The sequence below is a fragment of the Protopterus annectens genome, chromosome 3.part1 (assembly GCF_019279795.1).
Source record: "Protopterus annectens isolate FY-2018-M chromosome 3.part1, PAN1.0, whole genome shotgun sequence".
Lineage (NCBI taxonomy): Eukaryota > Metazoa > Chordata > Ceratodontiformes > Protopteridae > Protopterus > Protopterus annectens.
Window position 1 is genome coordinate 1,024,507,584 of NC_056732.1, and position 19,613 is coordinate 1,024,527,196.

General features: G+C 43.8%; 1 protein-coding gene across 1 annotated transcript in view; it reads left to right on the plus strand.

Moving 5' to 3' along the window:
- Window positions 1–19,613, plus strand: part of FAM210A (family with sequence similarity 210 member A) — a 391,413-nt gene that overhangs the window by 293,960 nt on the left and 77,840 nt on the right. Inside the window, exon 5 of the mRNA XM_044067184.1 lies at window positions 10,884–10,995. Within this exon, the coding sequence (XP_043923119.1) occupies window positions 10,884–10,995 (112 nt within the window). The remainder of the gene's footprint in view (window positions 1–10,883; window positions 10,996–19,613) is intronic.

Genomic DNA, 19,613 nt, shown 5'->3' on the forward strand with positions numbered 1-19,613 from the left:
GATGCTTTTATGCCCTCATTTCTGTATGAGAAGAGAACTTTGTAAGCACAGGTGTGTACTAGGCTAATGACCACAGGGGCCTTTTTAAGCCTAATATAAACTTATCGCATGGTTATTTGCTTCTGTCCGCACCCTTTCTGAAATGTCTAAAATGAAGTGTCATACATCCCCTCAATTTTGTTCATTGAGTGTCCCCCCCCTGTATTTTATTCACTCATTGCCTGCCAACCATCAGCCCTGCCATGACTCATCCAGCTCATTCATTCCCGGAAACCAGAAGATGATCATGGGAGACCCATCAGCTAGGCAGCTGTCAAGGTTTTCTTGCTTGTCCATGCCCGTGTTTACCCCTTATTGTTACCTGACATGTGCAAGTCCACTGAGCCTGACCAGTTACCCATGCTTGCTCTTAAACTTGGGTCTAGTTGCTGCTTTTGTGTAGGAATGCACAACTTGGTGAGTATACACATGTTGGTTGTGATACTGCTTAGTCAGCCTTTGGTGTTCGCAGAGCAGCAGATTACACTCCATCCATGTCCCTGTGGGTGCGTAGGTGTCAGCTCTACAGTCCTACTTTCTACTGGACAGAACCTCCAGCACAGAGGTAATCTGAGATTTATGTCTGCCTACCATGGAGCCCAGTAATAAACACATTTTTTTTTTTAATTTGCAAACTTTTAATTAGTAATTCCTTCAAAACAAAATATCTCTTTTGTTTGGCGACTCCATCCTTTCCGTGTAATGGTGCCTTTTGTCTGTTTCCTCCATAATCCTCACTCTGAAGCCACATACACTTTCCTGATGCCATTTTTCCTTGGGCTCCTTCATTCATCTTTCATCCGAGGCAGGAATCTCTCCCCTTTATGCATCTGTCTGCTACCACCTCCCCATTTCAAATCTTGTTTCCACGCTGTACGTCCTGTGTTGGCATTCATTTCACAGCCTTGTTCAGACTGTGTTTACTCCTTCCTCTCTACTGCATCTGTTTTCTTGCTCTGGCTTGCACTGCTGTTGCTGTTCATATATTTTTCATTTGTAATAAATCCATGCTTTTTAGGAAGTATCTGGATAACTTACCCTGGCCAGTTCCATCTCTTCTGTCTCATTCATTATCACTTTTACTATCAGTTCACATTGCATAACAAACTTCAGCTCTCAAGGAAGAACATATTTCCCAGTGTTGTAACTGGATTTTCATTAGTATAAATGTCAGCTCGGGTCACTCCGATTAAAGAACCTTGGGTCTAGTGGAAGATACTTGATCAGCAGAGTGCAGTAAGTATTGTTGCCAAGTTATGTATTATGACGTCAGTCTTGAGGTCTTTCTTTGCATACAAGTTCATAAGTTAATAACTAGACTATCAGTCTGCTGAATATTACAAACCTAGTCAATAGCCAGAAGTCAGAATTGAGCCAGGTACCGCTTATCTGTGAAGTAAAGACTTTTACCATTATGCCAACTCCTCCAGTTACAACACTGGGGAAAATCCGCACTTCCTTGAGACCTGGAGTTTATATGCATTGTGATCTGATGGCAAAGCTGAGAATGAATAGTTAAACTTTATGGTAGTTCTTTCCTTGACGTTAGATCTGTGTGGAATTGGCATAATGGTTAAGGTATTTGCCTCATAGACACAAGTTACAGGGCTTGATACTGATCTTGGGTTATTGTCTAAGCTTAAAGTGGCCCTTCAGGGCAGTTAGCTTGGTATTCAACTGTGAAAGTATGGCATGAGAATTTTTTTAATCATTAAAATTGCCTTTACTTTTGCACTGGTTATTACCTTTTTCACAAGTTACAGCATAAATGCAGTAATTTAATGAAACAGTAGAAGCTTTTTTGCCTGCCATTTGCTCTGTTCCACATCTTTACATCTAGTAGTCCAGTTTGTACCAGCTTCAGTGTACCTGTTACCTTAGCTAACTTAATGTCACATACCTACCTGTTTGTGACACAAATTAGACAAAAGATGCAGAAGTAATCACCCTGGACCCATCAAAGGAGATTGCTGATCCCTAACTGTAGCCAAGTTATGTCCTTCAAAGGTGAAATATTGATCCAGAACTGGCAGTGGTATCAATGCACAGAACATTCTTTTGCCTTTTAAGCTAATGAGCTCAGGAACTACTTAATCTTAGCTTAAAGTAACTTAAAGTTATTCACTCCTGTCAATGTTGAAGATGGCCTCTGTTCCCGAGTAAGGCACAAAGGACTTGAATGCAGTAGTCATAAAAAAAAAAAAAAAAAAAATAGGACGATGACATCTTTTTATGAACCAGAATTGCATAGCAGCTTTAACCCCCCCCCCATTTTCCATTTTCCACATGGGGTTGGGTATTTCATCAACTGTTGCAATGTCTCTCAATTCAGTGCCACTTTATTACCTTCTTTGACAGCCATGCCTGCACTGTTGTAGGTCTTCTGTCACACAGTCCATCTATCTGTTTGCTGGACACCCTTGCCTTTTTCGTGTCTGTTAATAGTTTGGGTTTACCACTATTTCTGACTAACTGTATTGTAACTGTTGAAATGAATATATTGTAACAGAGGATACTGGAAGAGAAGAGGTTAATCTTAGCACAGCTAACTTTGAAAAATAGTCTGAAATTAAATTACCTGGTTTAGGCCATAAAGATTGTATCTTACAGTTCTGATTCAGTCAGAGATGAAATGTCTGTGAAAACCAGGAACAGGAATTCTACTGTATTATCCTTAGGGGTGAAATAATTGCTACCCTGGAAGGGTGGAACTTTTGAAATGGTTTTATAGCTTCCAGATGCTTTAACACATCTCTGCAAAGCTCTATCTGAGTGTATGGTAACACACATGTGCTAAATTCTGGTTCAGTTTCTAGCAAAGAGGGTAGTATGGGAACCAGAGTCACATGACTAAATGTATGTCATGTCGTTTTGTAATCCAGCACTGAAATGATGTATCTGATGTTGTAAATCTTTATTCATTCCCTGCTGTTAGGACTTCGGTCCCGTCCTCGGGACCGACACGGCCGTTACCAAGCTCGCGCCAGCCAAAAACTCTCAGCTAAGACCTATCCACAATGCCCCCCTCATAGTCTCTTCAGATCTCGTTTGCCACATTCTGTGTCAGACGTGCCAAGCCTTCTCTCTCAAGCCAAGTGTAGCGTTTTTTGTGCTTTATCTATATCACTACCCCTCTAGTCAGTTTTTCCATGTATATATTCTTTTCATCTGTAAACTTATATACTTTCTTTCTAAAACCTTCCCAGCTCTTTTCATACCATCGTTGGTACTGTCCCTCTCCCCTACCTTTTGTAGCCCCTTTCCTACCACTTTGTGGTATTTCTTAGTACTGTTGGTGGTACTCTTTTTTTTCTATCTGTTTATATAAAAAAAAAGAAAAGAAAAACCCTCTTTAACCTTGCTGTTGTTGCTTGGTTGGTTATATTGTAGTGTAGGACTATAGTGTAGTTTCATGATGTCTGATCAAGTGAAACTAGGATTTAAACAGTGTGATAAGTGCGGGCATAAGATGCCCAACTCAGACGGTCACGCCCGTTGTGTTTATTGTTTGGGCGTTGACCACATAAATGTATCTTGTGATATTTGTTCCAGCTTCAGCAGTCATACATTGGCTGAGTGTAAGAACAAGATGATGCTGAAGGGTATGATGAAAACTCCCTTCTGAGAGGCTCTTTCTGGAACTGAGGTCTCACCACCTCCTAAGCTTAAGAAACATAAAGAGAAACGGAGTCACTCGGTCCTGACTTCTCCGTCCTCCTCAGAACCGTGTCGACACCAGGCTTCTCCTGCACCTTCAGCGCAGACTACATTGGCACCAGGCTCCATATCTTCTCCTTCGGTGCCGCCCTTAATTCTGACTCCAACCACTGTACCAGCTTCGGCACCATCTTCCTCGGTGCCGACTTTGGTTTTGACACAGGCTCTGACTACTGTACCTGCATCAGCACCATTCCCGGCCACGGTGCCAATGTCTCATATGGCCCGATCCACTAATACTGACACCGTCTGTTCTGAAGGTCCAACACCTTCCGAGAACCAGATATTCTCCCACTTATGACCCCTTTTTGGGATACCAGTTTAGTCCATTTCTTGAGAGGCCTGAAACTCCTTCAGCAGCTTCCTTCAGATCCACCAGGAGTCTTTCAGAACAAGATGTAGTGAGGGTTGTGGACTAGCTTTTGGCAGCTAGGGGATTACCCACCCCTGCTAGGTCTTCCTTCCGTCTTGGAACAGAAGATTTCACAGCATATTCACCTGTATGTCCTCCTCCGGCCTCCTCCCAGGTCCCAGAGCCTTCGGTACAAATGGCTATCCTGTTGCATTATGTCTCGGCTCTGACTGCGGAGGCTTCCCTGTTGGCACCGATTTACTCTTGGTGCAACAGCTCCATTGGAACTGGCACACTCTCTCAGAGCAGTGACTGGACTGTCGGCACCGTGGCTCCTAGTTTGGTGCCTATTTTTTCGGTGATGCCATCTAATCCCACAGCTCCCCCGGCAGCTACCGGTCCTCTCGGAGCTCGTCACCTGGAGGCCGTCTCCTCACGGCTGGGTGTGACCCCACTTCTGAGGTTTTCCTTCTCAGTTCCAGGCTCCCATCCCTCCTCGTGTGGGCCTGCTTTCCAGGTGATGGAGATGGTCCTTGCCTCAACAGGCTTGCAGTTGGCACCATTGTTATCGACACCTGAAACCCCCCCCCTCTAGCATGCAGCTGTCCCAACCCCCTACTCTGGTATCCTGAGCACGGGAGCTGCAAGACCTTCCCTTAAAGGAAACCCTTTCTCGGGAGTCGTCCTGAGAAGATCCCAGAGGAAGCACCTAGATTCCCCTGAGGAATCCATCATTGAAGATGCCGATTGTGATGAAGGAGAAGGGTCCCCACAGTCTCCCCCGGAAGATATCTCATTTAGAGAAATTCTCGAGTTCCTCAACAGAGGGGAGACTGGAAGCCCTCTAACCCTTCAGAGAAATCGGTGTTCTTCCGTGGCCTTACGTGCATGGCCATCTACTTCCTGGGTGACCCCACCTGCAGATGAACTTGTTAACCTTATTGTTCAGCGTGCCTGGAAGGCCCCGGACAATACAGAACCTGTCCCCCGGAGGTCAGATAAAATTTTACCCCCCCTAAAGACCACCCCAATTGGTCCAAGCAGCTGATAGTTGATTCTGTGGTAGTGGCAGCAGCCACCAAGAGGGAACTGGCAGAAGATAGTTCCACTGTTCATCCTCTGAACAGGGAATCTCAGGCTATGGACAGACTGTTGGGCCTACGCTTTGGCGACCTTTACCAATTCGATCGCTGAATTACCTGGCACACTTTACTCACCTCCAAAGAGACCTAATCTCAGAAATGTGTGCCTCTTTGGTGGGGGTATTGCCTGACGAGGTGTGTGATACTGTTGCCTGACGAGGTGTGTGATACTGTTGCCTGTCAGCTGGCTACCCTGAAATCCATCTCAAACTCCTCGATATGCTTGATCTCTCACACCACTGAGGGGGCAACTCGAGCAGCCACATCAGGCGTCTTCATGAGACGGCATGCTTGGAAGTGTTTGTGTGATTTTGCGGGCCCCTTTAAATCTTCCTTTGTCAACACGCCTGTTGACGAATCTTCCCTTTTTGGTCCCAAAGTAAAAGACATGCTATCACATAGTGAGAATGACAGAAAGACCTTGTCTGCTGTGGGCATACGTTTTTCCACTCCCCAGAAGTCCTATTCCAGGAACCAGAGGGGAGGAAAATTGTGGTTCAAGAAGTCCCAAGGACCTTTTTGTGACGCTCGTGATGAGCAATCCCCCTGGAGCAGAGGGGGCAACTCATTCGGAAGATGCCCCTTTTGGGGCAGAGGGGGTCCGCGCAACCAGGGAGCTAGAGATTCCTTCTCCGGCCAACCCTACCAGCGCTCCTGAAAAGCAGCCTGGTTGCTTTCCTCTGGAAGCAGTCAGGGGTCGATTTTCCCTACACCTGCAAGGCTGGCAACTCATAACAACGGATGCGTGGGTGCAAGGAATAATATCCAGAGGCTATCATATCCCATTTGATCTTACTCCCAGACCTGTAAAACTACTCCCCGATGTCCCACGCAGTCAGAGGGAGGCTGCAGCCTTAGAAATCGAAAAGCTGCTAAGAAAAAGAATCCTCATATAAATATGAAAAAGAATATCATATAAAGAATCATATAAATTCCCACCAGACCAGAGAGGCTCCGGGTTTTACTTGAAGTTCTTTTTAGTGCCAAAAAAGACAGGGGACTGGAGACCTATCCTGGATCTCGGCTTACTAAACAAATTCATAAAACCTCAAAAATTCCAGATGGGCACGGTACAGTCCATCCTCCCCTTTCTGGGGAAGGACAACTGGATGTGCTCTATAGACCTCCAGGACGCATATTACCACATAAAGATGGACAAACACTCCTGGAGATTTCTCTGCTTCCGGCTGGGAGCCAGTCACTATCAGTTCAGGGTACTGACTTTGGTCTCTTGACAGCCCCCAGAGTGTTCAGCAAATGTATGGCAGTCGTAGTAGCTCATTTCCGACTACAAGGGTTCCAGGTGTTTCCATGTTTAGACGATTGGCTCCTTACCGCCACGACCAGGAATCTTCTCTTTCTCAGTCTCCCTTACACTCAAGGCCTTGCCGTTCGCTTAGGTATCATGATCAGCATGGCCAAATCACAAATGTCTCCCAACAAGAGCACTGGAATTCATTGGACCGATCTTCGACACAACTTCCTGTCAAGCTTCTCTTCCTCCACACAGGCTCTCAAAAATAAGCTAGATTCAAGTCCTCCTTCCACAAACATTTGTACCAACACGCCTTGTGCTACAGCTGTTGGGATCTGTGGCAGCAACCATTAACTTAATTCCACTGGCGAGGTTGCACATGAGTTTGTGCAGTGTCTCCTTTCATCACAATGGTCCATCTTAACACACCCACTCGACCACATGATGCGCCTTACAAACCTTTGCAAGAAAATAATGCTTTGGTGTCGACCGTTCCGCCTTCCCCAGCCCAGGGCAACGGTGACCATGGACGCGTCCCTGTTAGGGTGGGGGTGGGGGGGCATTTCCAGGGAAAGACGGTACAAGGCACCTGGTCCCCCATGGAGGCCAATTTGCACATAAATGTCCTGGAATTGAGAGCAGTTCTCTTAGCATTGCAATCGTTCCACACATCCCTTCCTTCTGGGAACATTGCAATTCAGTCGGAGAACATGTCAGTCATCTGGTATATCAGCAAACAAGGTGGAGCCAGGTATTACTCCCTGTGTCGGGAGGCCATGAGAATTTGGCACTGGGCGTTGGCTTCCAACCACTTTCTCATAGCAATGCACATTCCTGGGAGTTCCAGTCTTCTTGCGGACAATCTGAGCAGGAACATTCTGATGCCTCACAAGTGGTCCCTCAGTCCTATAATAACAGATCAGATCTTCTGCCGTTGGGGCAGGCCTTGCTGCAAACTGTTTGCTTCTCCTCTAAACAACAAATGCAGACGCTACGTTGCCCTGAACCTCCCTCGGGGGAGTAACCAAGGGATGCTGTGATGCACGATTGGCCCCTGGGTCTGTTGTATGCCCTTCCCTTGTTCCCTCTCATCCCGAAATTCCTCCAGAAAGCTCAAAGGTTGAGAAGCAGAATGATCTTCATTTCCCCTTATTGGCCCCATCAAGTCTGGTTCCCTTTCCTATGGCCTCATGTGATAAGCAGCCCGTGGATCCTGGATCAGTCCCAAGGTCTGCTGTCTCATCCTTAAGGACTGATTCACCCCAATCTCCACAGCCTCAAGCTCACAGCTTGGTTTCTCCACTTCCGATGATTGCCAGGCTACCTGTATTTCATCTCCGGTTCGTAGGTTTCTTCTGGCTTCACACAAACCTTCCACCAGGAAAATGTATTCTGGTAAGTGGGCTAGGTTCACTAGATGGGCCAAAGATCATAACATAAACCCCTTTTCCATGCCTATTCAGAAGATCCTACAATAACTGACTACCCTATTACATGCAGAAGCTTCAGCATCGACAATTGCTGTGCATTTAGCAGCTATTGCAAATTTTCAGAATGGAATTGATAATTCTTCTGTTAAGTTGCACCGATTTGTGCAAAACCTTCGTGAAAGGAGTATTACATGTTAAACCTCCTGTCAAGCCTCCTATACAGCCTTGGGACTTGAAATCGGTGCTTCGGTCGTTAACAAGTCCTCCTTTTGAGCCTTCTAACTCATGTGATATATTTGTCTTGGAAAAACTCTACTTCTAGTAGCACTTACCTCAGTGAGAAGAGCATCTGAGTTGCAGGCCTTGAGTGTCAAAAGACCTTTCTTGATTTTTCATAGGGAAAGAGTGCCCCTACGTACTGACCCCTCCTTTTTGTCTAAGGTCATTTCTGTGTTTTCCATTAATCAATTGACCTACCGGTTTTCTTCCCTCATCATTCAAATAGAGGGGAATATCTTTTGCATAACCTTGATGTTCATAGGCAACTTCGTTTCTATTTGGACAAAACTAAATTTTTCAGAAAAATGGATCAGTTATTTGTGGCCTTTGCAGGACCCAGATTGGGCAGGCCTGTCTCCAGAATGACTTTATCTTCTTGGCTCAGAAACGCCATTACTTTCATCTACCATCAGAACAAAGTGTCTTTACCTTCCAGAATAAAGGCTCACTGTACTAGATCAATGGCTACTTCAGTGACTTTTCATTCCAGAGCCTCTATGGATGATATCTGCGCAGCAGCCACTTGGGAAAGACCTCATAACTCATAACTTTGGCCTGCAGGGGATGAGCATCTTTTGGTACTGTGATGCTCAGGAATGTCCTTCCTTAGGGCCACCCAGGACTCAAGTAGCTGGGGACTTGGTCCTAGCAGAAAGGAATGGATAAAGAAGTTGTCTTACCATAACGTTCCATCTGTGTTGTAGATCTTTATTCATTCATTACTTCCTGCCCTCCTTCCCACCTGCCTGGACTCTTGGTGGACTTTAGGATTTTTTTATTAGTTAAGGTATTTGCTCGGACAGAGCCTCCTACTGTCTCTTTTATTACTTCTATACTATAGTAGCGAGCACACTCGGATCTGAAGAGACTATGAGAGGGGAATTGTGGGTAGGTCTTAGCTGAGAGTTTTTGGCTGGTGCAAGCTTGGTAACGGCCATATCTGTTCCGAGGACGGAACTGAAGTCCTGACAGTAGTGAATGAATAAAGATCTACAACACAGATGGAACATTATGGTAAGACATAACTTCTTTTTAATACTAGATGAGACATAAGACTCAGGGCAGTCTGTTTTTGAAACCTGACAAAGAAGGAAGACCAGTCACCCACTTCATCTTGCCTTACTTTAGCATGTGACCAGAGAATAGTAGTTTTTTAGATCAGTCAGGAAAATATAGTGAGATTCAATACTGTTTTTCTCTGACACTTTGAATCTATCCATTTTAGTTAGTTTTAATATTTCCTGTGATTGAAACTCTGGTAGCCATTTAGTATTTTCATGTTCTTTTATTATTAAATATATTTAAACTTTTCATTGTGGCTGGTCTTTTAGAGAATATCTTAACTTTTGAGAGTACTTATATTTATTTGGTGACACTGTGACCACTCCTGAAAGCCTTTTTGCATTGGTCAAAACACTACCATTTGTATTGATATTAATTTTACTCAGTATAATTCTGTACCCTTGTAAGAGCTGTGGAGTAGCTGGCTTTAGAATGTTCTTTTGGCAGTGGAACTACCGTATAGTCTGGGCATAGCTGGTAAATCTGTGTCATCCTTTCCCAGGCGTGTGTGTGTGTGCCTGCTGTTTGGAGCAGGGACATAGAGCACTAGTTTCATAGAGAGGGTAGTGGAGGACTTGGTTTGGAACACACTGCTGAGGACTCGACTCTACAGCTGTGCCAGTGAAGAGTCTTATTGGATGCCTGGAGAGAGACACAGGGGAAACCCAGCCCCTGGAGTGAATGGGTTCCTTGTGTGCTCTTAGTGGAAATTGTGCTTGGTGCAGAGAGCTGCATCTGGAAATACCCTGTGCATCTATTTTTGTTCCAAGTGAATGTCCCTCACTGGTGTAAGTAGTGAGTATTCGGGCTCCTTGATTACTGTCCCAGAGCAGGGGCGTCACAGCTGATTCCAGTACTACAGGCAGTGGATCAGTAGGTGTCACACTTCCCTTTGATGCCGGGAAGATCTATACTGAAAACAGGTATTTGGATTAATGTTCCATTACTGTAATAGCTGTGTAACATAAGGGCAGTGCTGGAGTTTTGAGGTGCCGTTCTTCAGATGAGACATCAGTCCAAGGTCCTGTTTGTCTTGAGTTTGGATTTAAAAGATCCCATGGCAGTTGACCGAAACAGATAGAACATTCCTGATATCCTGGCCAAATTAACCTAGTTAATTTTAATACTGCCTTGGTTCTTTCCTGAAAACAGGTTATGCCTAGTCCCATTAACACAAATCAAATGAAATAAAGTAAGGCAAGTTTTTCAAAGATGTAGCCCTTTGGATTCTTATCTGAGCTATAACGTTGGACTCTGAAGTTTTGTCTAACTTACTAAGATAAGTACAAGTAGCACTGTACCTCCTCATTATTTTCTTAGATTTTGTATCCCCTTTAACTTTGACATGATTTGGAATGCTTATGCATGGAATTTATATGTAAGTTGGTGAGACAAACTTGTCATAATTTCCTAAAAGTTTGTTATTGCATAAGGTTTTATTGGTGGATGGTTGCTGTGTTTAACTGCAAAAGAGTTGGTGTTTAATGTGTGTAGGTTCTTGTAATTCTGAGGGTATTTTTTTAATTAAAAGAATATCTGTGTGAGGAAGGGCTATTTAATCAGAGTTTTAGACTGCAGTCTTCTATGTTTTCTATCTCTCTTTACAGAGGTGTGAATGTGGTTCCATTCCTAGAATATGTTGGACTTCCTGACAGCATCGTAAATATTCTTAGAAATTCTCAGAGTGGAAATGCACTGACAGCGTATGCCATGTACAAGGTAGGAGTTGTTGGCATGAAGGTGTTTGCTTTGTTAAGATAAAAAAAAATAAATTACATTATTCTGCCGTGAATAATTAAAAACTGCGTGTACACGTTTGTTAGTAATTTTTGCTTCATGTTGTGGGCTGTTCGGATAAATAGAATCTGAAAGTATATAATGACTGTTTACATTATAGTCTGTCTCTTGTGTTACCATTTTGGTGCAGTATAGTTCCAAGCTAAATAATAATCTTTATTTTCTCTTCTTCCTCCTCTTTTCCTACGATACATTTTCAAGCACACAAATCTGTCATCATCCTGTCTGATGTTCTTGGTGTTTCACTGTTGCAGTCATTACATTTGGGTTATCTTCTTGCAGTAGCCCTCAGTCAGCCTGATTAACAAAGTCGTGGGTCCTGCGTCGGTTGCTGTCCCTTCTTCCATGATGTCAGGTCGTCAGGGGTATAAAACATGCAGCCGACGCGATTACATCAGTCTTTCTTGCCGTGCGGTGCCCGAAGCAGAAGCAGTTCGCAAATGCCGGTCGGCCGACTCCTGAAATTTTCGTTTTCGAGTTTCAGAACCGAATTCTTCAACTAAAGCCAAGTACCCCGTTGGGGAAACTTTTTCTCTCTCCTTACCGATGTCAGTAAAAGTTAATAATTGCATTACTTTTGGAAAACAAATACCTCACAAAGTTTTTCATTCGTACTGTATTCCTTGCCTGGGCCCTGACCACGACGTACCTTGCTGTTGGTTTTGTGCTTTATTTAATCGGCGCACTATCCGTCGTCGGTATGTTTTCGCCTCTAAATATTTCGGGTCTCAGTTTAATTATCCAGAAATGTCATCGGTTAGCCATCCGCTACTGGGATTCCGAAAAAACGCAAAGATAAAGACAGAGACAGGCCGCCTAGGTCCAAAGCTGCTGATGATGCTTCTGCTAAGCCAGTCGCCAGTTCGCCGGTACTCAGTGATGCGCTTTCACAGCCCTTTATACCTGCTACTTCTGATTTGCAGGCCTCTAGTGAGACCCATTCGGAGTCAGGTATGCCGCGAGATGCTTCAACTGGAACATGCGGATGTCTCTACCTTGGATGGGTCTGGAGCCACTGTGCAGACACCGGCTTCTGAGGGTGCATTCAGGCCTACGGACTTGCATATTAAACCGACGCCTCCTTCTTCATTTAGGCCTAACTCTCGAACCACACCTAAGAAACCGACGCCCAGGCCGCATGCTCCGGCTTCTATGCCTAAAAAGCAAGTGATAAGAATGGCTGAAGATTTTATAACTTTAATCAGGGGAAGCCAACCTCCCCCTTCTAAGAGACCTAGGACTGAAGTTGTTTATGAATCTTCTGACCAGGATTCTGATTTTTCTGATTCTTCTGATGATCTGGATTTGCCCTTATCTACTTATGAGGATTCTGATGCAGGATTCTGATGCAGAGGACTCTATTCCCTCTGCTTCCCCTCCAGAGGATTTTTCTTTTAGTGAAACCTTACAATACTCTAAGGGAGCATTTCTACCGGGAAAGCCAGGATTTTTCGGTTTAAAAAAAGAGGCTTGGTGATTTCTTACTCCTGCCTCAGCATAGGCCTTTAGCTATACCTCCTGTACTAGACATTGTTGGTTGATGCCTTTTCAGAATCTAGTTTGACCCCTGATTCTTTGCCTCTTGCTCTCAGAAAACCTGGCTGATATTACAGGGTTCCTGATTCACACAAGTTTCTTTTTAAAAATCCTATTGCTGATCCAGAGACTATTTCACAGGGCCCCAAGGGCATTAAGGCTTCTACTGCTAAAAATCCTACCCCTTCTGATAGAGACCCCAGGGCGCTGGATAGATGGGGTAAGAAGGTTTACACTTCTGAAACCTTGGCCATTAGGGCTTTAAACAGCCAGTTTCATATGTTAAAGTATCAACAACATGTTATTGGGTTGCTTAAACAGAAAATTATGTTGATTCCTGACTGTGCTGAAAATAAAGAATTACAGGATTTAATGCATTCTGCTGAACAGGTTGTTAAACATACTTTGCAATGTGGATTTGATTCACTAGAGGCATCTTGCAGGGCTGCTGTCACTAGGTCTGTGCTCAGAAGGCATGCATGACTTAAGGAGCAGTCTTTGCCTGATCATGTTAAAGCTAAACTGTTGGTTGCTCCCTTAAATCAGGACTGCTTGTTTGGCAACAAAGTTGAGGAAGATCTTAAAAAGATGGAAGATAAAGCTAAATCTATGCAAACTGTTAAAGATTTCTTGCAAGTTCAGCCTCCTAGATTTAGTAGGCATTGTCCCTCTAAGAGTTAGTCCTTTCCAGCCCCTTCTAGGTCTTCTCAAGCCAAACCCAGACACAGCAGAAACCCCAGATTTCAGTCCCAGGGGGCACACACGACTAAGCAGTGGGGGATTTCCGCACCCAAATCTGGGAGTAGTAAGACTCCCTCCTATGGAAAACTGTCTCAATGACTTGCTTTTAAAACTTCCAAGCTCTTCCCAACTGAACAACTGAATGCTCCTTTAGGCAGAAAGATTGGTCTGCAGGCCAAAAACTGGGTACTCATTACCCAGGACAATTGGGTTTTAAATATAGTGTCCCAAGGATACAGATTTCACTTCCACACTTTACCAACACCAAGCGGTTGGCCAGATCTACCCCCAAATCAGTGGGCAGAGGCCCAAAATCAAGTTCTTTCTCTCTCAAGCATGGGGGCTATTCACTTGGTACCAGAAGAGGAAAAGGGACAAGGTTTCTATTCCAGACTTTTCCTGGTACCCAGAAAAGGCAATACATGGTGTCCTATCCTGGACCTTTCTTCTCTAAACACATTTCTGGTGATTCCAAAATTCAAAATCCTGACTCTTCAGCTGCCTATGCTAGGCAAAGATGCATGGCTGGCAACACTAGATTTAAAAGAAGCATACCTGCACAACCCAGTCAGGGAGTCTTGCAAAAAATACCTATCAGTTCTCTGCACTGTCCTTTGGCTTTTCTACTGCGCCCAGAGTGTTCACAAAGTGCCTAGCTCCAGTCACTGCATTTTGCAGGCAAAGAAATATTCAAATATAACCATACCTGGACGATTGTCTAATTCAGGCAGAAAGCCAGGATGTACTTTTGAATCATCTGGCCTTTGTTCAAAGGGTGCTGACTTGTCTGGGGTACACCATAAACGAAAAGAAGTCACACCTGGTACCCTGTCAACAAATTATATTCCTGGGAGCAAGCTTGAATACAACTTCCCAGATGGCTTTCCTCACGCCAGAGAAACGGATTCATTTGACAACCTACTTCAAACAAGTGGCCACAAAAACCCAGCTATCTGGAAGGCAAATACTGCACGCTTTGGGGTTCATGGACTCCTGCATTCTTCTAATTTCATATGCAAGGCTGCATATGAGGAAACTACAATGGTATCTCAAAAGCCTATGGTGTCAACATTCACAGGATCTAGAAGCAATGATTCCTGTCATACCTTGCCTAGAGTTCCTGTGGTGGGCAGAGGCCTGCCACCAAAACAGGGGACTACCATTCACACTACCCTCTGCCTCCCAAACCTTAACAACAGACACATCAGACTATGCATGGGGGGGGCTCACCTGGCAGGGAAGTGCATTCAGGGCAAATGGAACCAAAGTCGAATGCACCTGCACATAAATCAAAAGGAAATGTTAACTGTACAGAATGCTCTGACAGCCTTCAAGGACCACATTGTTCCAGGACAACTAATGGTAAAGACGGACAGCACCACTGTCATGTGGTACATAAACAAGCAGGGGGGGTACACATTCTTAACCCTGTGCAGACTAGCCATGGCATTGTGGAATACAGCCTTGAGCTACCAAGTGAATCTACAAGCTCATTTCCTACCAGGTGAGCTAAATACACTGGCAGATGGACTAAGCAGAAACCTCATGGACCCACACGAGTGGAAACTGGAACCAAGGATTTTCAACATGTTGACAAGCAAGTGTGGGAGCCCAGATTATAGACCTGTTTGCCTCCCCCCAGAACCATCAATTGGACACATTTTACACAAGGATTCCCCACAAGCTAGCTTGGAAAGTGGATACTCTATCCTTCAGTTAGTAAAACCTATCAGTTTATGCCTTTCCTCCTCTGCCTCTGCTCTCCAAGGTACTATTAAAGATCAAACAGGGCAAGCCAAGGATGATTTTAATTGCACCAAACTGGCTCTTGCGCAGTGTGTCACGCTTGGCCCCATGGCACCTGCCTCAGACTCCTTCCCTGTTGTCTCAGCAGGAGAATCAGATTCTGCACCCTCAGCTGCAAACCCTGAACCTAGCAGCCTGGCTAATTACCTAATTTCTCCTTAACCACCCCTCAGTAAATCAGTATTGGATATCATTTTAGAGGCAAGGAGGCCTAGTACTAGAAAATCTTATGCTGCAAAATGGAAAAGATTTTGTGCCTGGAATCAATCTCAAGGGATGAGCGCAGCAGTGCCCAATTTACCTCAGATTCTACAATACTGGACTGAGATGCTTCATAAGGGCTTGTCTTTTTCCTCCATCAAAATTCATGCCTCAGCCATTTCAGCTCATTACAGCACAGAGCCTCCCCTCTTCTCTCACCCACTGCTCAAGCAGTTCCTCAGAGGGGCCAAAACTTTAAGGCCACCCAGGAGAGCTCCAACTCCAGCCTGGAACCTTAACTTTGTCTTGGAGAAACTCACTCTCCCTCCTTTCGAGCCAACTGCTACTGCATATTTAAAATTCCTTTCCTGGAAAACAACTTTCCTTTTAGCATCACTTCTGCAAGAAGGGTATCTGAATTACAGGCCCTTATGGCAGTGGAGCCTTTCATCATCTTTCATGCAGACAGGGTGTCCCTCAGAACCAATCCCTCCTTCATGCCCAAGGTGGTATCCAGTGTGGCTCTTAATCAGTCCATTCATTTGCCTACCTTCTTTCCTAACCCACAGAACAAAGGGGAATGGATACTGCACTCCTTCGATGTGCACAGACAACTTAGATTTTACTTGGACAAGACTAAACCTCAAAGGAAATCTGAACAACTGCTGATGGCATTTGCTGCAGGGACAGAGGGGAAAGCTATTTCAAAGCAAACCATTTCAAAATGGATAGGACACTGCACTCATTTCTGCTATAAACACAATGGAAAACCTATCCCACAGGGCATCAGACCCATTCAACCAGGGCTGCATCTACCTCCACAGCCTTTCTCAGGGGCGTCCCTACCAGGAACATCTAGAAGCTGCTACCTGGAGTTCTGTACATACTTTCACCAATCATTGCCCATTTTCTCTAAACCCAGAGCTGGCTTTGCCACTGCAGTCTTGCAGGGCCTTATAGCTGGTCCTAATTCTATTTAAATTCCTCCTCCCAAACTTAGCTTTGGGAATCTATCCAAATGTAATGACTGCAACAGTGAAACACGAAGAACAGTACAGTTGTGTACAACTACCATAAATGTAGATGTTAGAGTGTATTCACTGTTGCAGTCCTGGTTACCCTCCCTCCAGCCCCCTTTCTTCTTTTGGCTATACCTCTACTCAACCTTACTATGCTCAAAAAGCTTTTTGGTGTATTTGCATTTTTTGTTGGAGGTATATCCGTGTAATTATAGATTTAATTGCTTCCCATTAGGGGACACGTGACATCTGGGGCACGAAAAACTGATGTAATGATGTCGGCTGCATGTTTTATACCCCTGACGACCTGACGTCATGGAAGAAGGGACAGCATCTGACGCAGGACCCAAGACTTTGTTAATCAGGCCGACTGAGGGCTACTGCAAGCAGATAACCCAAATGTAATGACTGCAACAGTGAATACACTCGAACATCTACATTTATGGTAAGTGTACACAACTGTACTTCTAAAAGTACATTTTCTACTCCAAAGTTTTGGCTCAAAAGTTATCATACATTTTCACAACTGTTTATTAAGAAAAATCTTTCCTTAAATTGTTTAGGAGCTCTGACGTTTTTTTCTGATGGGGTGATGTCCCATTTTTCTTTTGCAGTGTTTTTTGTTAGGAGCAGTTTTTGATTCGAGTTGAAGTACTTGACACAGTCTGTCTTGCTGTGTTTGTGTAGATTTACTGAGTTCTACAATCTGTCTTGTCATGTCTGGTACAAACCTTGTGCAGTTTTGCTAGCCCATCCCTGAATCTCCAGTTATTTAGACCAGGTAGTTTGTATTGCCTTCATTGTGCTTCAAAGACTTGAGGATATTGATAGTAGAGACAAGGACACTTGCATTAAATTAATTTGTTTGCACCTGCTAACACTTAAAATAAGGTGTGAAATATCTCATTGGAAAGGAGTGCCTGGAGTTTTAAAAGGGAAGCATTTTAAGTGTGACAAAGAGATGTGCTCAACACTGATTAAGACAAACTGTGCCACTTGAGTTGTGCACATTCTGCCTTTGATGTTCTCTACATGTGTTAGAAACTAAGCAGCCAAGGCACGTACCGCTGCATGTGGGGAACAGAATATAGGACAGTTAATGCTGTAGGTGTGAAGGAGGTCATTCATCTTAACTGAGTTTATAGAATAACACTTTACAGGCTTAAATTACCTTTGGGTTGTGAGGACCTAAATAGATGCCTAAATAAAAAGAATCCCACTCCATATGTAAATGCCTTGAGAGTGTGTCATTAGTCTCTTTCCCAGAAGCATTTATGAAAATGATTTCTCTCTGTCTTTTGCTTTCATCAGTTGTGAAAGTTTCAGTTCTCTGTACCATGATTATTTTTAATCTTGATTGATAGTGGCTTAAGACATCAGTCCAAGACATTCAGCACTCTTGAGCTTATGTTATTGGTAGGCAAAAGTATTAGTAAAGTTGATTATTTTTGCCAGTTGCCTAACCTTGAACCAAACTGATATTTTAGCTGCGACTGGGTCACAGTTAAAGTTTGATGTACCTTTTTTTCTCACCCTTTGAGAGACTTGATAGTGGATAAGGTGGAAATGTCTAGGCCTTAGAAATGAAGGTGATATATCAACTCTATGGGTTAGAGAAATACAATTGTGGCCATTAACATTGTAGTCCTGGGTTCAGTTGGTGACCCGCTGTGCAGTTACGTGTCAGGGAGAATGATGAAGCAATGCCTTCTAGCTCCTTTCTGGAGTGTGTGATAATGTATAATGGCTGAGAGCTAATAGAAATGTGGTTTTACGATGTGTTACACACTCCCAGAAAAGCCAATTACATACCCACCCCTTTAAAATGTATGGGCATCAGTAGGGGGGAATAAGTAGGGGGGCATTAGAAGTCACCAATCCCTGGAGAGTTACGCACACTCATGGCACCTGGCTCTTAACTGGAGGGAATGAATTGGTCCTGTGGCTTTAACCTTTGGGAGAATAAACTGGCTTTTGAGCATATAAGGGGAAGGCAAGATTTTTAAGGGTGAACCATTGCGTCCTTCTAGTCAGAAGTCATATATTTGTTCTCATCCTGGGCTTCTCTTGTGATGCTGATTATTACAGGTATAAAGCAGTATACCTCCAAGACGTGCGTGTGTGTGTGTGTGTGTGTCCCTTTAACTCCTCTTGTGATGTATATAAGAAATGTGCTTATGCTTGGTGAATTTAGCATTAACTTCCTTTGTAGTTATAAAAATAAATAAACAAATTAATTTAATGAATAAATCAATAACCAGCAGCATCATGACCTGTGTCAGTTTATGCTTCTGCTCATTTGACTTGATGTCTGGACAGATGGTGTCTCATTGCTTGATCTGATAATTACTTGCAGACTTGCACAGGTGTAGGCCAGTTCAACTCTTCTGTCTTCTATCAATGACAGTTGTTTTGCACTGTTCACATGATTAAATCCAGGACCTTAAAATATGTTAGTTAAACCTAGAATGTACAGACTGAGCCCACATTTTAAGCCTTGATGAACCACACCCCTCTGCAGTTCAGCACCCCTTCCTTTCTATCATGATTGCACTTCAGGATGAGAACATGAGGGGCACATAACTGTAGCTGATTGAGGAGTTCAAACAGCTGTTAGGGACACTCTTGAGATTACTGGAAACAGGCTGGCTGTGTATTATGCAGCAGTACCTTTTTACATCTGCACAAGCAGTTGACAGATACAGAGATGTCTGTTTTAGCAAGAAACAAGTTTTGTGTCTCGTCCCAAAGTGTTCAGGAGAGAGAATTTTTGGTAGAGAGCATTTTTTTAATCTTGTTTCTTTCTCTTCACCTCAAGGTGACTGAAGAATTTTATAAAAAATGTAACGTTTCCTTCATTCTGTCTAAGATACCCTTAAACCCATTACATTTTCTTCTGCCATGACTTTATTAACACAAATACCCTGGACCAGATAGTGCACTCTTCAACTGGTGGATCAGACATATTGGACCTAGTACTCATGAATGTGGGAGAGCACTGTCCCCCCCCCCACACGCACACACACTCTGTCATGTTCTCATTGGTGAAGTCGGACCACAAATCTGTCTAAATAAAAATCAGCCTAGAAAACCCAACTAAAGTAAACGCTACCTATGCAGAATTATTTACAGAAATCCTGTACAAACATGTAAATGGCTGCATTGAGTCTTCTACACCTACCAGAATTAAGCCCATATCTAATAACAAAAATGACTCACACTGGTGGAATCCTTACC